Source organism: Ochotona curzoniae, unplaced genomic scaffold, assembly GCF_017591425.1.
Source record: "Ochotona curzoniae isolate NIBS_2020 unplaced genomic scaffold, NIBS_Ocur_1.0 scaffold_4701, whole genome shotgun sequence".
In the NCBI taxonomy this organism is placed as follows: domain Eukaryota; kingdom Metazoa; phylum Chordata; class Mammalia; order Lagomorpha; family Ochotonidae; genus Ochotona; species Ochotona curzoniae.
The window spans coordinates 66,422,679-66,440,976 of NW_024467122.1; the positions used below are offsets into that span (position 1 = coordinate 66,422,679).

Here is an 18,298-nt window from a genome sequence, read left to right on the forward strand (position 1 = left end):
AAAATAAAATTGGGGACTTTTTTTAAACTAATAATTATATGGTTGATCAGGGTGGGAAGGATTGAGATTGGGGGAAAATTGGGTGAATTCATTGCTTCCACATTTGCTCTTTCTTCTTGTTGTTCCTGAGGGAAGGGAAGAGACAAAGGGAGAAACTAATCACAATTTTCTACACATCCTAGTATCCAGGGACGAGGAACCGCCACCTCACATCAACCCAGAGTCTCAACGTGTACATATCCCATGTTTATTAATGAACATTGGCCACTGAAAGTACAAAGTGAAATGAAATGGCTAGGGGGTGGCACTGTGGCACATGGGGTTAAGATGCCTCCTTGTAGCATCGGCATCATCATTCAGACAACTAGCAATTGTTCAATTCTGCTTGCTTAGCATATGATTCAGGTCCCTGCAAATGCACAAAGGAAATCAGAAGAAAAGGGGTCAAGTACATAGTCTCTGCCACCCAGATGGGAGAACCAGTCCACTTAGTATATATGGGGAGTGAACCAGCAGATGGAAAATCTCTTCTTTCTTCCTTTCAAATTAAAAAGGGTTTTAAAAAAATTGAGAGAACACATTTTACTTTTCCCAAGCAGGTTTGGTGCTTGTCCTCAGAGTAAATGATTAAGGTTCATTTATAGGAACAAAGCTCACTCTTAAACTAAGGTTCTAGTAGTTAATTTATGATGCTTTTTAAAGAAGTTCTCAAGCATTAGCAAACATATTTGGTTTTTATGTTTCCAGTTACAATCAAAAGTTCTCAATCTAGTAAGAAACATTTCATTACAATTTCTTTTTTTTTTTTTTTTTTTTTATTGTTGCTTACATTGTATTATGTAGTACAGTTTTATAGGCGCTGGGGATTCCCCCCACCCCTCCCATAACCCTCCCCCCATGGTGGATTCCTCCACCTTGTTGCATAACCATAGTTCAAGTTCAGTTGAGATTCATTGCTTGCAAACACATGCCTAGCATAAAGTTCAGCGTCTTATTGTCCAGATAAGTTCAGTGGCCTCTTGGGGAGACCTTCTATGGTCTGAAGATAGGTCTAACAGGGTAGAGATCCGGTCAGTTAAAAGCCCCAACAAGGCCTCAGTGTCAATATACAACATTATGGAATTAATTGACATAGTAATGGGTAGACAATATGTTAAAAATAATGCAAGTTCCATTCTTCGAAACATCTGGGTTGAGACAGTATCAATGACAGGTTCAGAAAATAACCAACAACCAAACAAAAAATTACAGGTTAAATCAAGGCAAACATGTGGTATCTAATCTTTTGGGATTCACTCATTTCCCTTAGCATTATAGTTTCCAGTTGTGCCCATTTAGCCACAAAGAACTGCATTTTGTTTTTTTTAATAGCTGAGTAGTATTCCATGGAGTAGATGAACCAAAGCTTTCTTATCCAATCTTCTGCTGATGGGCATTTCGGTTGCTTCCATGTTTTTGCAATTACTGATTGTGCTGCAATGAACATAGGGATGCATGTTGGTTTGTCGTAAAACAGGTGTTTTGGATATATTCCTAGGAGTGCTATTGCTGGGTCATATGGTATGCAGATTTTGAGTTGTTTGAGTGTTCTCCAGACTGATTTCCATAAAGGCTGTACCAATTTGCAGCTCCACCAGCAGTGGAGTAGGGTTCCCTTTTCCCCGCATCCTCGCCAGCAAGCGTCGTTGGTGTTCTTGTTTATGTGGGCCAATCTTACTGGTGTTAGGTGGTACCTCATCGATGTTTTAATTTGGATTTCCCTTATTGCTAGGGAGCTGGAACATTTTTTCATATGTTTGTTTGCCATTTGGACTTGTTCCTTTGTGAAATGTTTGCCCATTTCCCGTGCCCATTTCTTGAGTGGTTTGTTTGTTTTGGTTTTTTGGTTGTTTTGAAGTTCTTTGTATATCCTGGAAATTAGCCCCCTATCGCCTATATCGTGTGCAAAGATCTTCTCCCAGTCTGTGGGTTGCTTTTTTACTTTGTTGATTGTTTCCCTTGCTGTACAGAAGCTTCTTAGTTTGATGAGGTCCCATTTGTTTATTCTGTTCTCAACTGCTATTGCTTTTGGTGTCCTTCTTAGAAAGTCGGAACCTACTCCTAGGTCTTGCAGGGTATTTCCTACATTTTCCTGCAAGAGTTTGAAGGTTTCTGGATGTAGGTTTAGGTCTTTTATCCATGTAGATTGGATCTTAGTGTATGGTGATAGATGTGGGTCTATCTTTTTGTTTCTACAGGCTATCAGCCAGTTGTCCCAACAACATTTACTAAAGAGGCCTTCCCACTTGCTTGAGTTGTCATTGGTCTTTTTGTCAAAGATTAATGGCTGTATTTGTGTGGGTTCCCGTTTTGGTGCTTCTATTTTCTATTCCATTGCTCTTCCTTTCTGTCGTTGTGCCAGTACCAGCTGTTTTGATAACCACTGCTCAATAGTATGTCCAGAGGTCCGGGATTTGATTCCCCCCTGCTAACTTCTTATTTTTCAGGATGGTTCTAGCTATTCGTGGTTTTTTGTGTTTCCATATGAACAATAGCATTAAAATGAAAAAGCAACATAACAACAACACTGCATCAATTAAGAAAAAAATATAAATTACTACAAAGAACTGTACTCCCACAACTTTGAGGACCACCAAGAAATAGAAAAGTTCTTGGACTCCCCACCACTTACCAAAACTCAGTCGAGGCAACGCAGAATTAAATAAACCCAATAACTCGAGCAGAGATTGAAACAGTCATCAAAGATCTCCAACGAAAAAAGCCCAGGCCCAGACGCTTCACTACAGAATTCTACAAAACAAATCGAACAGAACTAACCCCAATCCTCTACTAGCCTTCAAAACAAATAGAGGAAGGAAGCAACCCTCCCAACTCATTCTATGAAGCTAACATCACCTTAATCCCAAAACAGGCCAGAGAACCATCAGAGAAGGAAAACTACAGACCTTTTCTCTGATGAACATTGATGCTAAAATTCTCACAAAATCCTAGCCAATAGAATTCCAAAAAATCATCAGACAGATCATTCATCCGACAAGTAGGATTCATCCCTGGAATGCAGGGATGGTTCAACATTCGGAAATCCATAAAATGTTATAAACACCACATCCAAAAACTGCAAAACAAAACACATAATAGTTTCAATAGATGCAGAACAAGCTTTCCGAAAAAATTCCAACACCTCTTCATGCTAAAAACTACCTAGCCAAAGTAGGCATAGATGGGAAAAACCACACATAATCAAAGCAATTTAGAAAAATCCAATGCCAGTACATACGAATGGAGAAAAGCTAGACCCTTCGCCACTGCGATCTGAACAAGACAAAGGTGACCCGCTATCACCACTGTATTCAACATAGTCCTAGAGGTACTTGCAGAGGCCATAAGACAAGAAAAAGAAATCAAAGCATACGTAAGGAAACACGAAGAAATCAAGCCATTCACTATATGCAGATGACATAATCCTGTACATGAAAAAACCAGGAGACACAATACAGAAACTGCTAGAACTTATACGAGAAGATTTGGCAGAGTGGCAGGGTACAAAATTAACGATGAACGAAAATCAACAGCCATAGTGTACGCAAATAACACCAAGATGGAAGAAGATCTAAACAACAGGATACCATTCAAAATTAGCAGAAGAATATAATATTTGGATAAATTTAACCAAAAGCGTAGGTGACCTATTCGAAAAAACCACAAACATTTAAAAGGAAATTGAACAAAACCTCAAAAGATGGAATAACAACCCGGCTCCTGATAGGCAAAATCAATATCATTAAAATGTCTATACTACCACAAGCAATATACATTTTCAACGCAATTCCAATCAAATTGCCCAAAACATTCTTCACGGAACTGGATACAATGATTCAAGAGTTCATTACAATTTCAACTAAACTTTCCTGATTCAAGATCATTCTTAGAAGTAATATTCTTATATTCAGCCATTAATATACAAAAGCAATTTAACCTCTCTCCTACTCCCCAAATTACCTTCTAGAAAAGTCAACACAATAGCTGTGACAGAAATTCAAGACTTGTAAACTTTGACTAGCAGCCACACTAAGAGGCAAAGGCAGAATTAAACCACTCTGCCCATGATACACAGTTTTATCAAAGAATCTCCTGGTTTTGTTGGCCAAAACATGCAACACCAAGAGCTGTAAACTCCATTATTAGTTACTCAAACACCTAATAAACTTCCCTAAAATGTACTTCCAACTAAATATCTATAAAGACATTTCATCAACCAACACCAAAAAATACTTAATTGGATCAGAAAGGATGTTTTAAAAAATAAAACCATGAAATTCTTAGAAAACAGTTGTTATACTCAAAATAATTATTTAAAACATTAATTTTATTATTCATCACTGAAAGGAATTCCTCAAGTATAATTTTATATATTTTATATATTATAGATTTTATATTTTTATATTATATTATATTTTATATTTTATATATTATATATAATTTTATAATTTTATATACAAGTATAATTTGTATGTAGAATTTGGTGTTTATTACACCACCCCTATTGGTCAAGATTTTATCATAGTTCAATCACATTAGCAAATTATTAGGCCTTAATAAAAATAAATATTTTTTAAAGACTTACCAAAAGAGACATGAAGAATTTATGAACATACACAATCTGAATACAACCCACTTTGAGACTGAGTTTGCCATCCACCTTAGACACATCAGCATATCCCTGTCCCTCTGTGGCACCTGGATAGAGAGTCATTTGGAACCTAAAGACTTCATCTTCCAAAATAGAGATAGCCTAAAGGATCAAATTAATAGTTACTATATCAGAAAAGTTGCAGAGCCCTTATCACTATACCATAAATAAATCCTATTACTACAGAATCACTGACAATTAAAGGAGCAACAATACAAATTAAACCTGGAAAATAATCACTAAAAAATATTTTACTTGGGAACCAGCATTGTGACATAACAAGTAATGCCAACATCTGAAATGCCAGCACCCAATATGGATGCTCCTTCTTGTCCCAGCTGCTCCACGTCTGATCTAGATCCCTTCTCTTGGCCTGAGAAAAGTCACAGAAGATGGCCCAACCACATGGGTCCATGCCAGCAGGTGAGAGACCTGGAAGAAGCTCCTGGCTCCTGGTCCTCATCTGGCCCAACCCTAGCCACTGAGGACATTTGGGGAGTGAAACAGCACATGGTAGGTATCTCCCTCTGTCATTCCTTCTTCTGTAACACCAACTTTCAAATTAGTAAATAAGTCCTTAAATATTTCTTTTTACTTAACAGTAACTTTTTTCTCTTTAAAATTCATCCAGACATGGGTGGAAATACCAATCATGTAACTATTCAGAAATAATTTTACTGCATTTTATTAGGCTTAGCCTGTGTACAATGTGAAAGCAAATTGCCACTACATACATCCCAACTCCTAACAAAATGCCTGATACGTGACAACTAATATATGTATGCTAAACAAGTGGATCATAGTATCTCAAATTCAAAGAAAGAAATTTTAGTATATGAATCCATCTTAATCACCTTTTTATGAATGGACAGCAAATCAGCATTTGTAACTACGATATTCCGAAGTCTGGCAAACACATCAGTTTGCTTTGGCTTCACTGAAACAGACGCATCCATTCCTGTGGAAAACACAATATTTACAAATTTTCACTGAATCAAACTGAACAAACTCTTTAGCATTTAAGAACAAAAACAGATGCCATTAAGATACAGAATGTCAGTATCAGACATATTAATAGCATCACCTTCTAAGCATGAGATACCTAAGAATCTGTAACATCTGTTAGGTGTTACAGGCATTTCAAATACAAAACTAAAAATTTTAAATCAATACACTGCTAAATTTAAAAGAAAACCACACTTCAAAAAGTCAAATATTCTATATAATGGCAATATCAGAACTGTACATTTAAAAAGACATGAGATTTGTTAAACAGCCACCTCACAATCTTTTGTTACATTATTGAGACTGTTGCTCAGAAAACTAGAAATAAATAAAAATCATTTGATGAATTAGAACTCTTATTTCTCTAATAAATTTAATTGCAATACTGTCTCCTAAGACTTCGCTCCAAAAATCTTTTCAGGCTCATAATTTTGAAGTAAACAGAGAATGCCTGCAGGTAAGATTTGGTAATGATCCCAAATGATGCCTGGTGCTAAAGAGTGTTACTTCTTGAATGGAGGTTACTTTTTAACCCTGATTGCTCCCTATGGTACTATTTTCTAAATACATGTAAATTGACACACTTTTCTTGACCCTCTCAACAAACTCCAGGAAAAACTGTTATTATCCCCACTTTAACGGAAAAGAGAATTAAGATGTAGAAGGGCTAATTAGTTTGCTTAGGTCAGTGAATGCTAGAGTCAGGACTTGAAACTCATCATGCTGACTCCCAAACCCATGGTAGAATCTGAATAATCAAGCTGATGACTGGAAAGGTTTTCAAAGTATCCCTTAGAAGCTTCTTTTCCTGTTGCTATACTCAAATAAAACATAGATAGGCAAAATGAGGATGATATTTTTCACACTGTGAAACGCTACTATGACACTCAACTGCCAGTCCTTTTATTATGAAGTTACAACCTGAACAGTAAGAAATTAGGCCTCAGGTTTACTCTGAAACTTTTTAAACACATTTCCTCTCACATTTTTTAAACAGGTCAACAATGGATTATAAAAGTTTTCCTCTAGGGCCTGGCACCGTAGCCTAGTGACTAAAGTCCTGGCCTTGCATGTGCTGGGGTTCATATCCTGGCTGCCCTGCTTCCCATCCAGCTCACTGCTCGTGGCCTGGGAAAGCAGTTGAGGACAGCCCAAAGCCTTGGGACCATGTACCCACGTGGGAGACCCGGAAGAGTCTCCTGGCACCTGGTTTCAGATTGGCTCAGCTGTGGCCATTGCGGTCATTTGGGCAGTGCATCAGCAGACAGAAGATCTTCCTCTCTGTCTCTCCTTCTCTTTGTATATCTGACTTTCCAATAAAAATTAACTCTTAAAAAAAAAATGTCCTCTAACATGTCAAATATCATATTTGACAAGTTTGCATATGTCCTCAATATAAATGAAATAAACAACTCCTGGTTAATTGTAAAGGAACAAAAATATATACACTAAGGAATAAGTACTTACCATGTACTCGAATGTCTGCAATGTTACCTTTCTGATCACAAACAAAGATGTTAAAAGCATTCAGTTCAGCTTTGACCTTCAAATCAAATACATCCTCCTGGGAAATGGTGCTGGGTACTTAAAAATTTTAAAAAAATGCTGTGATTAACAATGTATAGATAATAGGATTCATAAAATAATCATTTAAACCAATAAAACTATATGACACATAATGAAAAACAAAAAAAGGCCTACATTAAGGTAATATAAAGGTAATACAGATTTTGACTTAATTTTAAAATGTGAATCAGACAGAATCTACCATGTACCCCTTCAAATTAAGAATAAACACAAGTATAAGCAACACGTTAAAATTAAAATTAATAGGATAGAAACTTTACAATAATTTTCTCTTGAGAAAAAAGGAAATCCTCTATTTAGAAGTTCCATCTGGGTCTCCCACATGGGTGGCAGAGTCCCAAATACTTGGACCATCCTTCACTGCTTTTCCCAGAACATAGCCAAGAGTTAGATTAGGGCAGAGCAACAAGGACACAAATCAACACCTATAGAGGTGCTGACACCTGTGGAGGCAGCCTTAACCTTCCATACTTCTCCCTTAATATGTAATGTAGCATAATCAAACCATAAAGGCTGACTGTAGAACCAAACTGGAAGACTGTTTCTTTGGAATAACATTATTTGTAGCATCACTGTGCTCTTAAAACTACATATATGAAATACATAAAATTTGTTCCCTTTACATAAAATTTTTAAAAAGCTCAAATTCTTCAAAAAAATCACCAATTTTTTAAAAATGTATTCAACACCATATGATCCAGTCAAGGCCTGAAGATTAAATTATTAGGTGTTACAAATTTCACATCCCATAACATGAAAAATATTAAGATGATATTTGACAAACAAGCATATGGGACAGGCATCATGACACTGTGTATTGAACCTACACTTGCGATGCTACATCCCGTATCGCAGTTCCTGGTTCAAGTCTCAGCTACTCTGTACTTCTGATACAGCTTCCTAGTAACAGGCCTGAACAGCAAAAGCCCACGTCCTAAGATCTTGGGTTCCTGCAATGCATGTGGGAGATTGGAATGAAGCTTCTGGTTTCCGGTTTTGGCCTGGCCTAATGTTGACTATCACAGGTATTTGAGGGTGCAAACTAGCTCATGGAGATTCTTCTATTTCTGTTTCTCTGCCTTTCAAAGAAATACATTTTTTAAAATAGGCACATGTTCTTTATTCACACAAGTTACTTCATACCTAATATTTCAGATCACAAGTCACACCACGTACCCATATGTACATGTAGTCAAAATACAGTTTTGGCTAGAATTCAAATTCTAATCATCTTGTCCCTGAAATCCTCCCTTCAGTGTCTATTATAATATTTAAAATTGTTGACTACAAAGTAGGGGTGCCTGAGTATATTCACATTTTACCTATGAAATAAAATGACACAGACATAACTGTATCCTTTAACTTTTCTCACTTTCAGTGAACTAAAGACTACATTGAAAAGTCAACATAAGATCTAACCAAATTCTATCTTATATAAAATCTAGACAGTGAAATCAAATATAAATATGACACTTCTTTTTGATTATTCACTAAATTTCGTGTGATACCAGAGGGATAAAATCTGCTTTCTTTTGAAACTAACCTAATTTGTCAGTTCAACTTTAGTGTCATAGTTAAAAAAATTTAAGTGCCTATATGCTGATTAAATCTTGGATACAAAGTTGGGGACAATGACTCAAGCATTAATACCAGTTTTGAGTGTGACACTTCTGGACTCCTCTGCAAGTGGTTTCAGCTCAGAGGAGGAAGGCGCAGCAGATGGAGCAGCAGACGATAAAAAATCCATTAAAGAAAGTAAAGCTTCCAAATGAAGCACTAAGTCTAAGGATGAAAATGAAACCTGAAACAATGAAAACAGGCAAATTACAGATATTATAACATTTCTACCTTACTCTTACACATACACAGGTAGCAAAACAATGTTCTAATTTTGTGAAAAATCTGCACTCGACAATGATAGTCCTTAATATACGACTATAATTGTAACTTCGACAAAACTTCATGAGCTTTAAGTTAAAATGTAAGTACTGTGAATCCTTTCAACTACATTTCAGATGATTCTAGGACCAATTACATTTGCTCAAATGGACTGAGAGCAATGTATGTTCAAGTTCATGCATTATTCTTCTGCTTAATCTTATCCTCATCCTAAAGTCAATACATAAGACAATTCAGTCAATGCTTCTACAACACTGTTCCAATAACCACAGCACACAAAAGTGAACAAAACACCAAGTAAAAATGTATTATTTGCTTACTTAGTAAGCAATAACAAATTCGCATCCTAAAAACAGTCTTGTAGGAATCAATCACATTTTTGCATGAATTTTATTTCAATTCTGTCTACAAAATTAGATCAGTTAGTACTGTGGCCCATGTTCTAATACTAGAACTCAGTCTCACAAGTGAAAGCACCTATGAAGACGTATTTAATCATTCACATAACAGACTTACTGTCAGCTTCTGTTTAGTATTGTCATGAGTAGTTTTAAACTCAGGTCCATCACTGTCTGCCTGCAAAAAGTGGAGAATTAAACTACCAGGTTACAAACATTAAATATTCACACAATTAAAAGCACATAAGCTTCCCTTTAATAGCATACTTTTAAAACAACTAAAATCAGTTTCTTAATGGTGAAGAACATGCCCAAAAACTGACAACACAAGCAGTTACCAAGTTTTATAAACATAAGCTTCAAATCCCTTATTCTACTGAGGGAAATCCTTATATATCTAGTTTAGCCATGCTAATAATCTAAAACACAAGGGAAAATGATAGTATATCTAAATGATAACATACTTAATTTTAGATTACAGTGAATTTTAATTTATTCAAACAACATAAGGCACATTTATGAACACAGGGTTAATGAAGTTTCCAGGTTTTTAGACACTTCCATAATAAACTTCAACCAACTAATTCAGAAAGAAAAATCTTAGAGGAAAAGAAGTCGATGTATTAAATACAAGCGGGATAGACAAATAGCTATAGCTACACATATTAAAGTATAAGAAAATGATAGAAATAAAACTACCTACCTTTGTCATTAACATCTTCAAAAGGGGCTCATCAGTTATATTAGAAGAGCTAATAATATGAAGAGGTTTTCCATCAGAGTCTAGTAGGAAACAAGATAAAACTTATCTATCAAGTCTCTTAAACAAGTGAAATATATGCATGTTTTCAAACTCACAGAATTATATACTAAGAAGGGTGAGTCAAACTGAATATACATGATGCCTCCACAAATCTGGCTTTAAAAGACAAATAAAAATGACCCATGCCCAGCACAGTAGCTTAGCAATTGGGCTCCTTGCCTTGAAGGTACCATGATCCCATATGGGCACCAGTCCTAATCCAGGCAATCCCGTTTGCCATCCAGCTCCCAGCTTGTGGCCTGGGAAAGCAACTGAGGACAGCCCAAAGCCTTGGGACCCTGCATTGGCGTGGAAGACCCTGAAAAAGTCATCTGGCACCCGGCTTTGGAATGACTAAGCTCTGGCCGTTGGGGCCACTTGGAGAGTGAATCAAAGAATGGAAGATCTTCCTCTCTGTCTCTCCTCCTCTCTGCATATCTGACTTTACAATAAAATAAATAAATCTCTAAAAAAATAGAAATACTAGTCAGCATTGAAGAGAATAAAATTCTACCATTTGCAACAACATGGTCCCAACTAGAGACCACAATGCGCAGTGAAATAAGTCAATCCCAAAAGGACAAATATCATATGTTCTCTCTGATATAAGGCAACCTTCCTGCAAAATACAAGATCAATAGATACATAGGTGAACATGTGCATACATGTATTTATCTTGAAGAACTGTATAGTGAAGGCAAGTACACCATGAAGTAGAGATACACTGCAGTAAGCATCTCTATTTCTGAATAATCAGATCAGCACAGCTCCAGCCATTGTGGTCACTTGGGGAGTCAATCAGCAGACAGAAGATCTTCCTCTCTGTCTCTCCTCCTCTGTATATCTGACTTTGAAATAAAAAGAAATAAATCTCTCTCTAAAAAGAAATGGACTTCCAATGAAATTATTAAATATATGTTGACACCAGAATACTGGATTTTACACCATTTTCTATACCTACAATATCAGGATACTTAAATAGCAGAATGATGGACTTGTGACTATTAAGGGACTAAACTATTGTTACAATATAGAGGGAAACAGCAGAGAGGAAAGGAATGGGATGGGGAAATCCCCGAGCCTAAGGAACTGATCATGAAAAATAAGAAATTAAAAAAAAAACTTTCATATCAACAAATTAGAAAAAGTAAGACAAAATGCAAAATGAAAAACCAGTATATAGCTATCAAACAACAAACTAATATTTACTTTAAGGGAATTCTAGGTAATTTAATATTTTTCATTGAAATTTTAATTTTTTGGTTTTTTTTCTACCTTTTTAGGTAACCTTTACGTGATTTTTGCCCTTCCCAAGAATGTATTAGTGTAATCAAAAAAGAATTTAAAACTCACATAGTTTAAAAATAAACAATAACAAATAAAAAAATTTTCAAGAGTCCTAGGATCTGTATCTGGGATTCAGATTTCTCATGAAGCCAGTACTCATGGCAAAGTTATAATGAAATGATGCCTTTTATAAATCCTGACACTGCAGATATAATGTTTCATTCAGTGTTCTATATTCTTAGCTTAAATGATGTATTATTGCTGGTTTATAAGATGATGCATTTTTAAACTATCAAATAAAGTATCAGTGTTATGAAATGAAATGATTATGGTGCTCTTTAAAAGGTAAGCATTGCCGGCTTATTGAATAGTTTACACAGATGATAGTTACTACCACTTACCAGTGAAATCGAAGCATCGCATATTAATTTTTTTTAGGTAAGCTTTAGCAACCATGTCATAAGGTTTTACTACAGCTTCCATTCCAAGTTGTAGAACATTTAGTTCATGTAATGGCCTTCCTTTCGTTTCTGCTTTTTTCATCAAAGTAATGACAACCTAAAAGAATGTACCAAAATTATCACAAATACTTTACTAATACATAATGAGAGTAAATTGAAAGGCGTTCAGGGATATTACACCAAGAGACTGATGAAATATAGATATTTGCTTTCATTTGTGCCTGAAAACCACTTATTCCTATCTCAGAAGGCATATTTAGTAAATCAGACTTTTGAAGCAACATCACTATATTCTGATGAATTTCAAAGCACAAAAGCAGGAGGAGACAGAGGGGAGACAGGTGCATGATAAGAGAAGGGGTAGTTCATCTTAATCCCCAGAAATTCTAGTTAGATGAGTAGCCTTTCACGAGAAAGCTCATGAGACCAACAGCTAAGTTTTAACCTCTAATGCAAGGGTTTCTTAATGTTGGCCCTACTGACAATGAACTGGCAAAGATTCACAACAAGAGTAGTGCTGTGAACTGTCGGCTGTCCAGCAGTGACCAGGACTCTAGACACGAGGTGCTAGCAGCATCCGCTCCCCATGTAGGAACAACTGGAAAGACAGTTTCAGACTAAGCCAAATCTACACCTGATATGAGTGCATATTTTGCTTTTGCCTCCAAGTCAACCACCGTCCTAAGGAAAGGAACTTTTGCAATAAGCACTACAAAAAATATTACAAATGACTTCAAAGCTTTTTATGTATTTATGATAATTAAGCAAATTTACAAATAGAATGATTTCTCAATCAATGTTTCGGTTATCAAAGCTTAAAAACAACAAAAAAACCCAGGTACTTCAAATTTTAAAAAGGAGCAACTCTGTTCAAAAGTTTATTTTTGTTCAGAAAAGTTAACACTAAAAGCACTACACAGAATTTAATAAAGAAGAGACTGGAGGGAATGTCATCCCAGGCCCCTGCCTGATTCTATCCTTTTCTACTTCTTACTTTCCTTCACAAACAAAACTCCGATGTTGATTCCTCCAGAAAATCCTTCCCGTCTCGTTGTAAACGCTCCTTCTCTACCATCAACATCACAACCTTCACAGACATTAAACAAATTTTTAATAGTAACACTTATCAAAAGCTCAATTAATTAATTTCTTATTAAAGAGTCTAAGTATCATTAGCACTTGGCATAGACAGTGGTTATTTGCTGAACATGTGAATAAACCAGAGTAAAAACCCACCTAGTTTTTCCTCAGGATTCTATGGATGGAAACCAGAAAAGTAACAATTTAGCTCCTCCAAAAGGTATAGACATCCTGTCACTGACTACTAACAGCATCCAATACTTGCAAACCTGTTCTCTGTCACTGTTTTCCACTTCTATCTTTCTTATGTGATATCTGATTGCACCACTGCCAACAACACTACAGGAATTGTTACCATTTTCCCTATGAAATACGATCTCTCTCAAATACATCATTCTTAACAAACTCAAATTTTATATGTAAAGAGCATACAGAAGACATTATTATCCATATCAATTACCAACGTTTAACAGATATCATTCTAAATCTCTATTATTTATTTATTTTGCAAAAACAACTGAAATCTACATATGCACACACCTCTTTAACTTCAAAATTCAGCAGCATGCTGACAATGTCCGCTGGTCTCATTTCTGCCATTCCAGCTGCTGAAGTGCTCTGTGAGGTAGACACACCTTGAAGGGGTACAGAGGTCACGTGGGGCTCTTTAACTTCATCTGAAGAACAATCAAAGAAAACACATTCACTTCCATTCACATTTTTTTTTCCAGAATTAGTTAAAGGGGTAGGCATTAAAAATCCACAGATCAGTAATAGTTCTTGCCCTAGGAAAATGTATGGGTTAGTGCAAGAGACAAATACCAGGGCAGGTGTTGTACCAGAAGATTAAACAATCATGTGCTAATGCCAGTAGCCTGCATCAGAAAGGAGGCTTAGGAAGAAGGCAGGTAATAGTCCAAGAACTTGGGTCCCTGTCACTTATTTGGGAGACCTGGATGGAGTTTCTGACTTGATTTCACTGTTGCCTATCCCTGGTTGAATCAAAAATATCTCTACTTCTCTCTCATTCACACTCCTCCTTTAAAATTAACCCCTTTTTTAAAAAGTGACAAATATGGCCCAGTGTGATGACTCAGTGGCTAATTCTTGACCTTAGATATGCTGGGATCCCATATGGTTACCAGTTCATGTCCCACCAGCTCTACTTTCCTTCTACCTCCCTGCCTGTGGCCTAGAAAGGCAGTACAGGACAGCCCAAACAAAGCCTTGGGACCCTGCACCCATGTGGGAGATCTGGAAGAAGCTCCTGGTTCCTGGCTTTGGATGAGCTCAGCTCTGGCCATTGAGGCCATTTGGGGAGTAAACCAGCAGATGGAAGATTTTTCTGTTCGTATTTCCTTCGCTCTAAATCTGCCTTTCCTTGGGCCCAGTGGCATGGGCTAGCAGCTAAAATCCTCACCTTGGAACACGCCAGGATCCCATATGGGCGCCGGTTCTAATCCCGGAAGCTCCACTTCCCATCCAGCTCCCTGCTTGTGGCCTGGGAAAGCACTCAAGCATGGCCCAAAGCTTTGGGATCCTGCACCCGTATGGGAGACCCAGAAGAAGTTCCTGGATCCTGGCTTTGGATCGGCACAGCATCGGCCATTGCGCTCACTTAGGGAGTGAATCATCGGACGGAAGATCTTCCTCTGTCTCTCTTCCTCTCTGTATATCTGACTTTCCAATAAATAAATAAATCTTTAAAATAAATAAATAAATCCGCCTTTCCAGTAAAAATAAATATTTTTTTAAAGGGACAAATAGCTTTGAAATAACAAACAAAATAAGCAGACCATATGAAGCAGAAAAATGTTAGGAAACAATATAAAACTAACAGGAAACACAAGGTTAAGGTATGTCACTGTTATGGTTACATCAAGAAACTTTTAAAAGAGGGAGGTACTGGGCACGGGACGGTGGCCTAGCAGCTAAAGTCCTCGCCTTGAATGCACCAAGATCACATATAGGCACCAGTTCTAATCCCAGCAGCCCCGCTTCCCATCCAGCTCCCTGCTTGTGGCCTGGGAAAGCAGTCAAGGACAGCACAAAGCCTTGGGACCCTCCACCCATTTGGGAGATCCAGAAGAGCTCCTGGCTCCTAGCTTTGGATCTCTGCAGCACTGGCCGTTTGCGGTCACTTGGGGAGCGAATCATTGGATGTAAGATATTTCTCTCTGTCTCCCCTCCTCTCTCTATATATCTGATTTTGCAATAAAAGTAAGTAGATCTTAAAAATAGAGGGAGGTATCATGCAAGTACAGTGGAAGGACCTCCTTCCAAAGAGAAGACATCTGCTGGGGTCCGTGCGGTAGGTGTGGATGGCACAAAGGTGTGAAGAGAACAGCTCCCCTGTTTGGCAGGGCCCGGGGGAGCTTCCAGCTGTTTGGCAGGATTTCTCTCTGACCACCCTGACGCTGTTTTACCCCCTGGCTGCATGGACACTCAAGCACCCCACTAAGAATTCTGTAATCTATTGAGGCATTGTTTGCCCCTGTAGGATGGCTTTTATCACCAACGTGAGCTTGAGAGTTAGTGTCACTGATAATATCTTGGTGAGTGGGCCTTTGACAATTTACACACAGGAGCACAATTAAACCCATGCCATTTCTGGACACCTTATTGTGTACCTACCTATTGCCCTGAAATCGGGCCCAGACATATAGCACACCTTCTGGGAAGGGGCTTGAAAACATCCTAAATATTAATACAAGTGATGGGAGTGAGAACTGAAACTGCTATGGCAATAAATATAGTTATTGTTATCTCAAAGGCTAGCCTGTCTTTGCAATTTTTTTGGAACATAGAAAATGTAATTGTTTTAGCTGCTTTTATAATTTTTAGCTAGAGGAATTAAGGATGCTTTTATTAAAGAAAAATGCTTTTGATTATTGTCTTATTGTTTATGGGGTTGTAGGGGTCTATAGTTGTAGGGAGATTTAACATTTGAAGTTTCTATTTTAGATTTTAGGTTTTTTCCCTTATAACCTATTTTCCCATTAAATGATGGGTAAATTGTAGAAGTAAAAATGTGGTGGGAAAGTACTACTGATTAGCAGATAATCGCATGTGCCTTGGCCTTGGAGTCCTGGCTGTTGCTCCATGGCTACTGTTGAAGAATAAACAATAGCTTGCTTTGAAGAATATGAATACAGTATTTTGCAAAATTATCTTTAGGAGCACCTGCTTAGCCTTGGAGTGCAGACGGAATGATCAAATGTCTGTACATGCCCCCTTAATTTTGAAAAGAAAAAAATAGAATAGTTGCTTGTGCAGAAGCTTGAGAAGGGTTTTGAGTAAATAAAAAGGACAGTTTCTTTCTGAGCTGTTGTGAGAATGCACCAAATGTCTGTGTCTGTGTCTTTCTTTATCGCCGACTCCACGCACCCTTCCCGAGCTCCGAACTCGGCTGGAGCTGGACTCCGGCAGACATCCCAAGAGAAAAAGGTTAAAAAGTGTGGAAAATAACAGAAAGATCATATGTGGCAGGTTCTACAAAAGGAATGGATTTAAATATTGTTAATTATGATGAGGATTCTCAAGTAACAAGCATGAAGGGGTGGGGAGATTAAGGCCTTTTAAATGCCATGCCTAAAAATAAAAGCAAAGTTCCATGACTTTTTTTTTTTTTGAGATTCACCCTAAAAATGAAGTAAAACTTTATAAACAGTAACACATAAAAGCAATGGCAGCTATTTCTTGCTGTCATGTACACCCGGGTGTCAGATACTATGATAAGGGCTGCACATGAATTGCCTCTGGAGAATCTCACATCTTTGGATCATTCATCATCCAATGATGAACACAGAGATTTGGAAAGGTTTATGAACTTGCCCAACTGCCCAGCAAATAGCAACTGGTGGTCAACTTCTTAAATCTGACATTACTGCCTCCATTCTCAAGTACCCCTCAATATCCCTACGTCATTTATTATCTTGACCACTAATGCAACAGGCAGGAACTCTGCATTATAAACAAGAGCAGAAGCACAGACAGCAGCCACTGGTAATTATTATCTTTGAGAAAACAAGACATAGAGCAAGATTTCTTAACTGCCATCTTGTTTTAGCACTGTTCCTAAGCATAGTGTGAACAAGGAAAGCTCCAGAAATACTCTGAATGAGGGAAAGTTCAGTAAATACCTTGTTAATACAAAACAATTACTAAAATAGGTGAAGATTTCCTAAGTAGGAAACAAAAAAGCACTGATTTAAAAAGATAGTAAGTTGAAATGTAATACAAATATTAAATTTTCTTCATTTAAATACCCAGTAAGGAAGTTTAAGGCAAACCACAGGCCAGAAGAAATTTCTGTACATGTAGCAACTCACACGTGACATTTAGAGCTTGTTAAAGGTTTAGAATAACTACAAAATCAATTACATATCAATAAGAAATATAATGACCACCTCAATAAAAATTACAGTCACTAGGACTAAAATGCAATATCCCGAAAGATATGCAGATAGTAAATAATCATATAATAAGGCTCAACTTTATTAGTAGTCAGGGAAAAAATGAAAACCATGGTGAGGCACCACTGTATGTGCATCAGAATTGCTAAATTTAAAAATACATACAATTCAAAATAGTGACAGAATAAGAAATACTTGTAACATTAATACACTGCTGATAGGTAAGAAATTTCAAAGTATTTCTTCATTTTGTGTAATACAATTTGATTATGTTATTAATAATCAAAATTTAAATAAAAGCCAAACAATTTTTCTTCCATTTATTTCTTTTTCCCAGCAAAAAATTCCATCAGAAAACAAAATGGTCAATTGATATCAATTTACTTTTACAACAACAGTAATGGAAACTATCTTCCTTAAAATATTCTTACTGACACCAAACTACAATGTTGCCCAAATACTCTGTATTAAGAGTTCACAAGACATACAGTGGACTGAGGGTTAATTGGGTTTAGAACTGGAGAAATTTTCAGTCTGTAACTGATGTCCCAATTTAAAATTTCAATGAAAATATTGCTAGAGCAGGTAAAAACAAAATAGTTAATAGGTAAAACTAACTTTCAGAATCTATTTTCCATTTGATGACAAGAGCAACATTGGTTACTTTCCACTGG

At 36.8% G+C, this 18,298-nt stretch overlaps 1 protein-coding gene across 3 annotated transcripts in view; it reads right to left on the reverse strand.

Annotated features, from left to right (window-relative positions):
• VPS13C (vacuolar protein sorting 13 homolog C) overlaps nucleotides 1-18,298 on the reverse strand; it is a 171,484-nt gene that overhangs the window by 71,134 nt on the left and 82,052 nt on the right. For all 3 annotated transcript variants that reach the window (XM_040969557.1, XM_040969556.1, XM_040969558.1), the window contains 8 exons: nucleotides 13,750-13,886; nucleotides 12,070-12,226; nucleotides 10,283-10,362; nucleotides 9,698-9,757; nucleotides 8,933-9,083; nucleotides 7,163-7,279; nucleotides 5,545-5,648; nucleotides 4,625-4,792 (listed from right to left, as the gene is read on the reverse strand). In XM_040969557.1, the coding sequence (XP_040825491.1) occupies nucleotides 4,625-4,792; nucleotides 5,545-5,648; nucleotides 7,163-7,279; nucleotides 8,933-9,083; nucleotides 9,698-9,757; nucleotides 10,283-10,362; nucleotides 12,070-12,226; nucleotides 13,750-13,886 (974 nt within the window). The remainder of the gene's footprint in view (nucleotides 1-4,624; nucleotides 4,793-5,544; nucleotides 5,649-7,162; nucleotides 7,280-8,932; nucleotides 9,084-9,697; nucleotides 9,758-10,282; nucleotides 10,363-12,069; nucleotides 12,227-13,749; nucleotides 13,887-18,298) is intronic.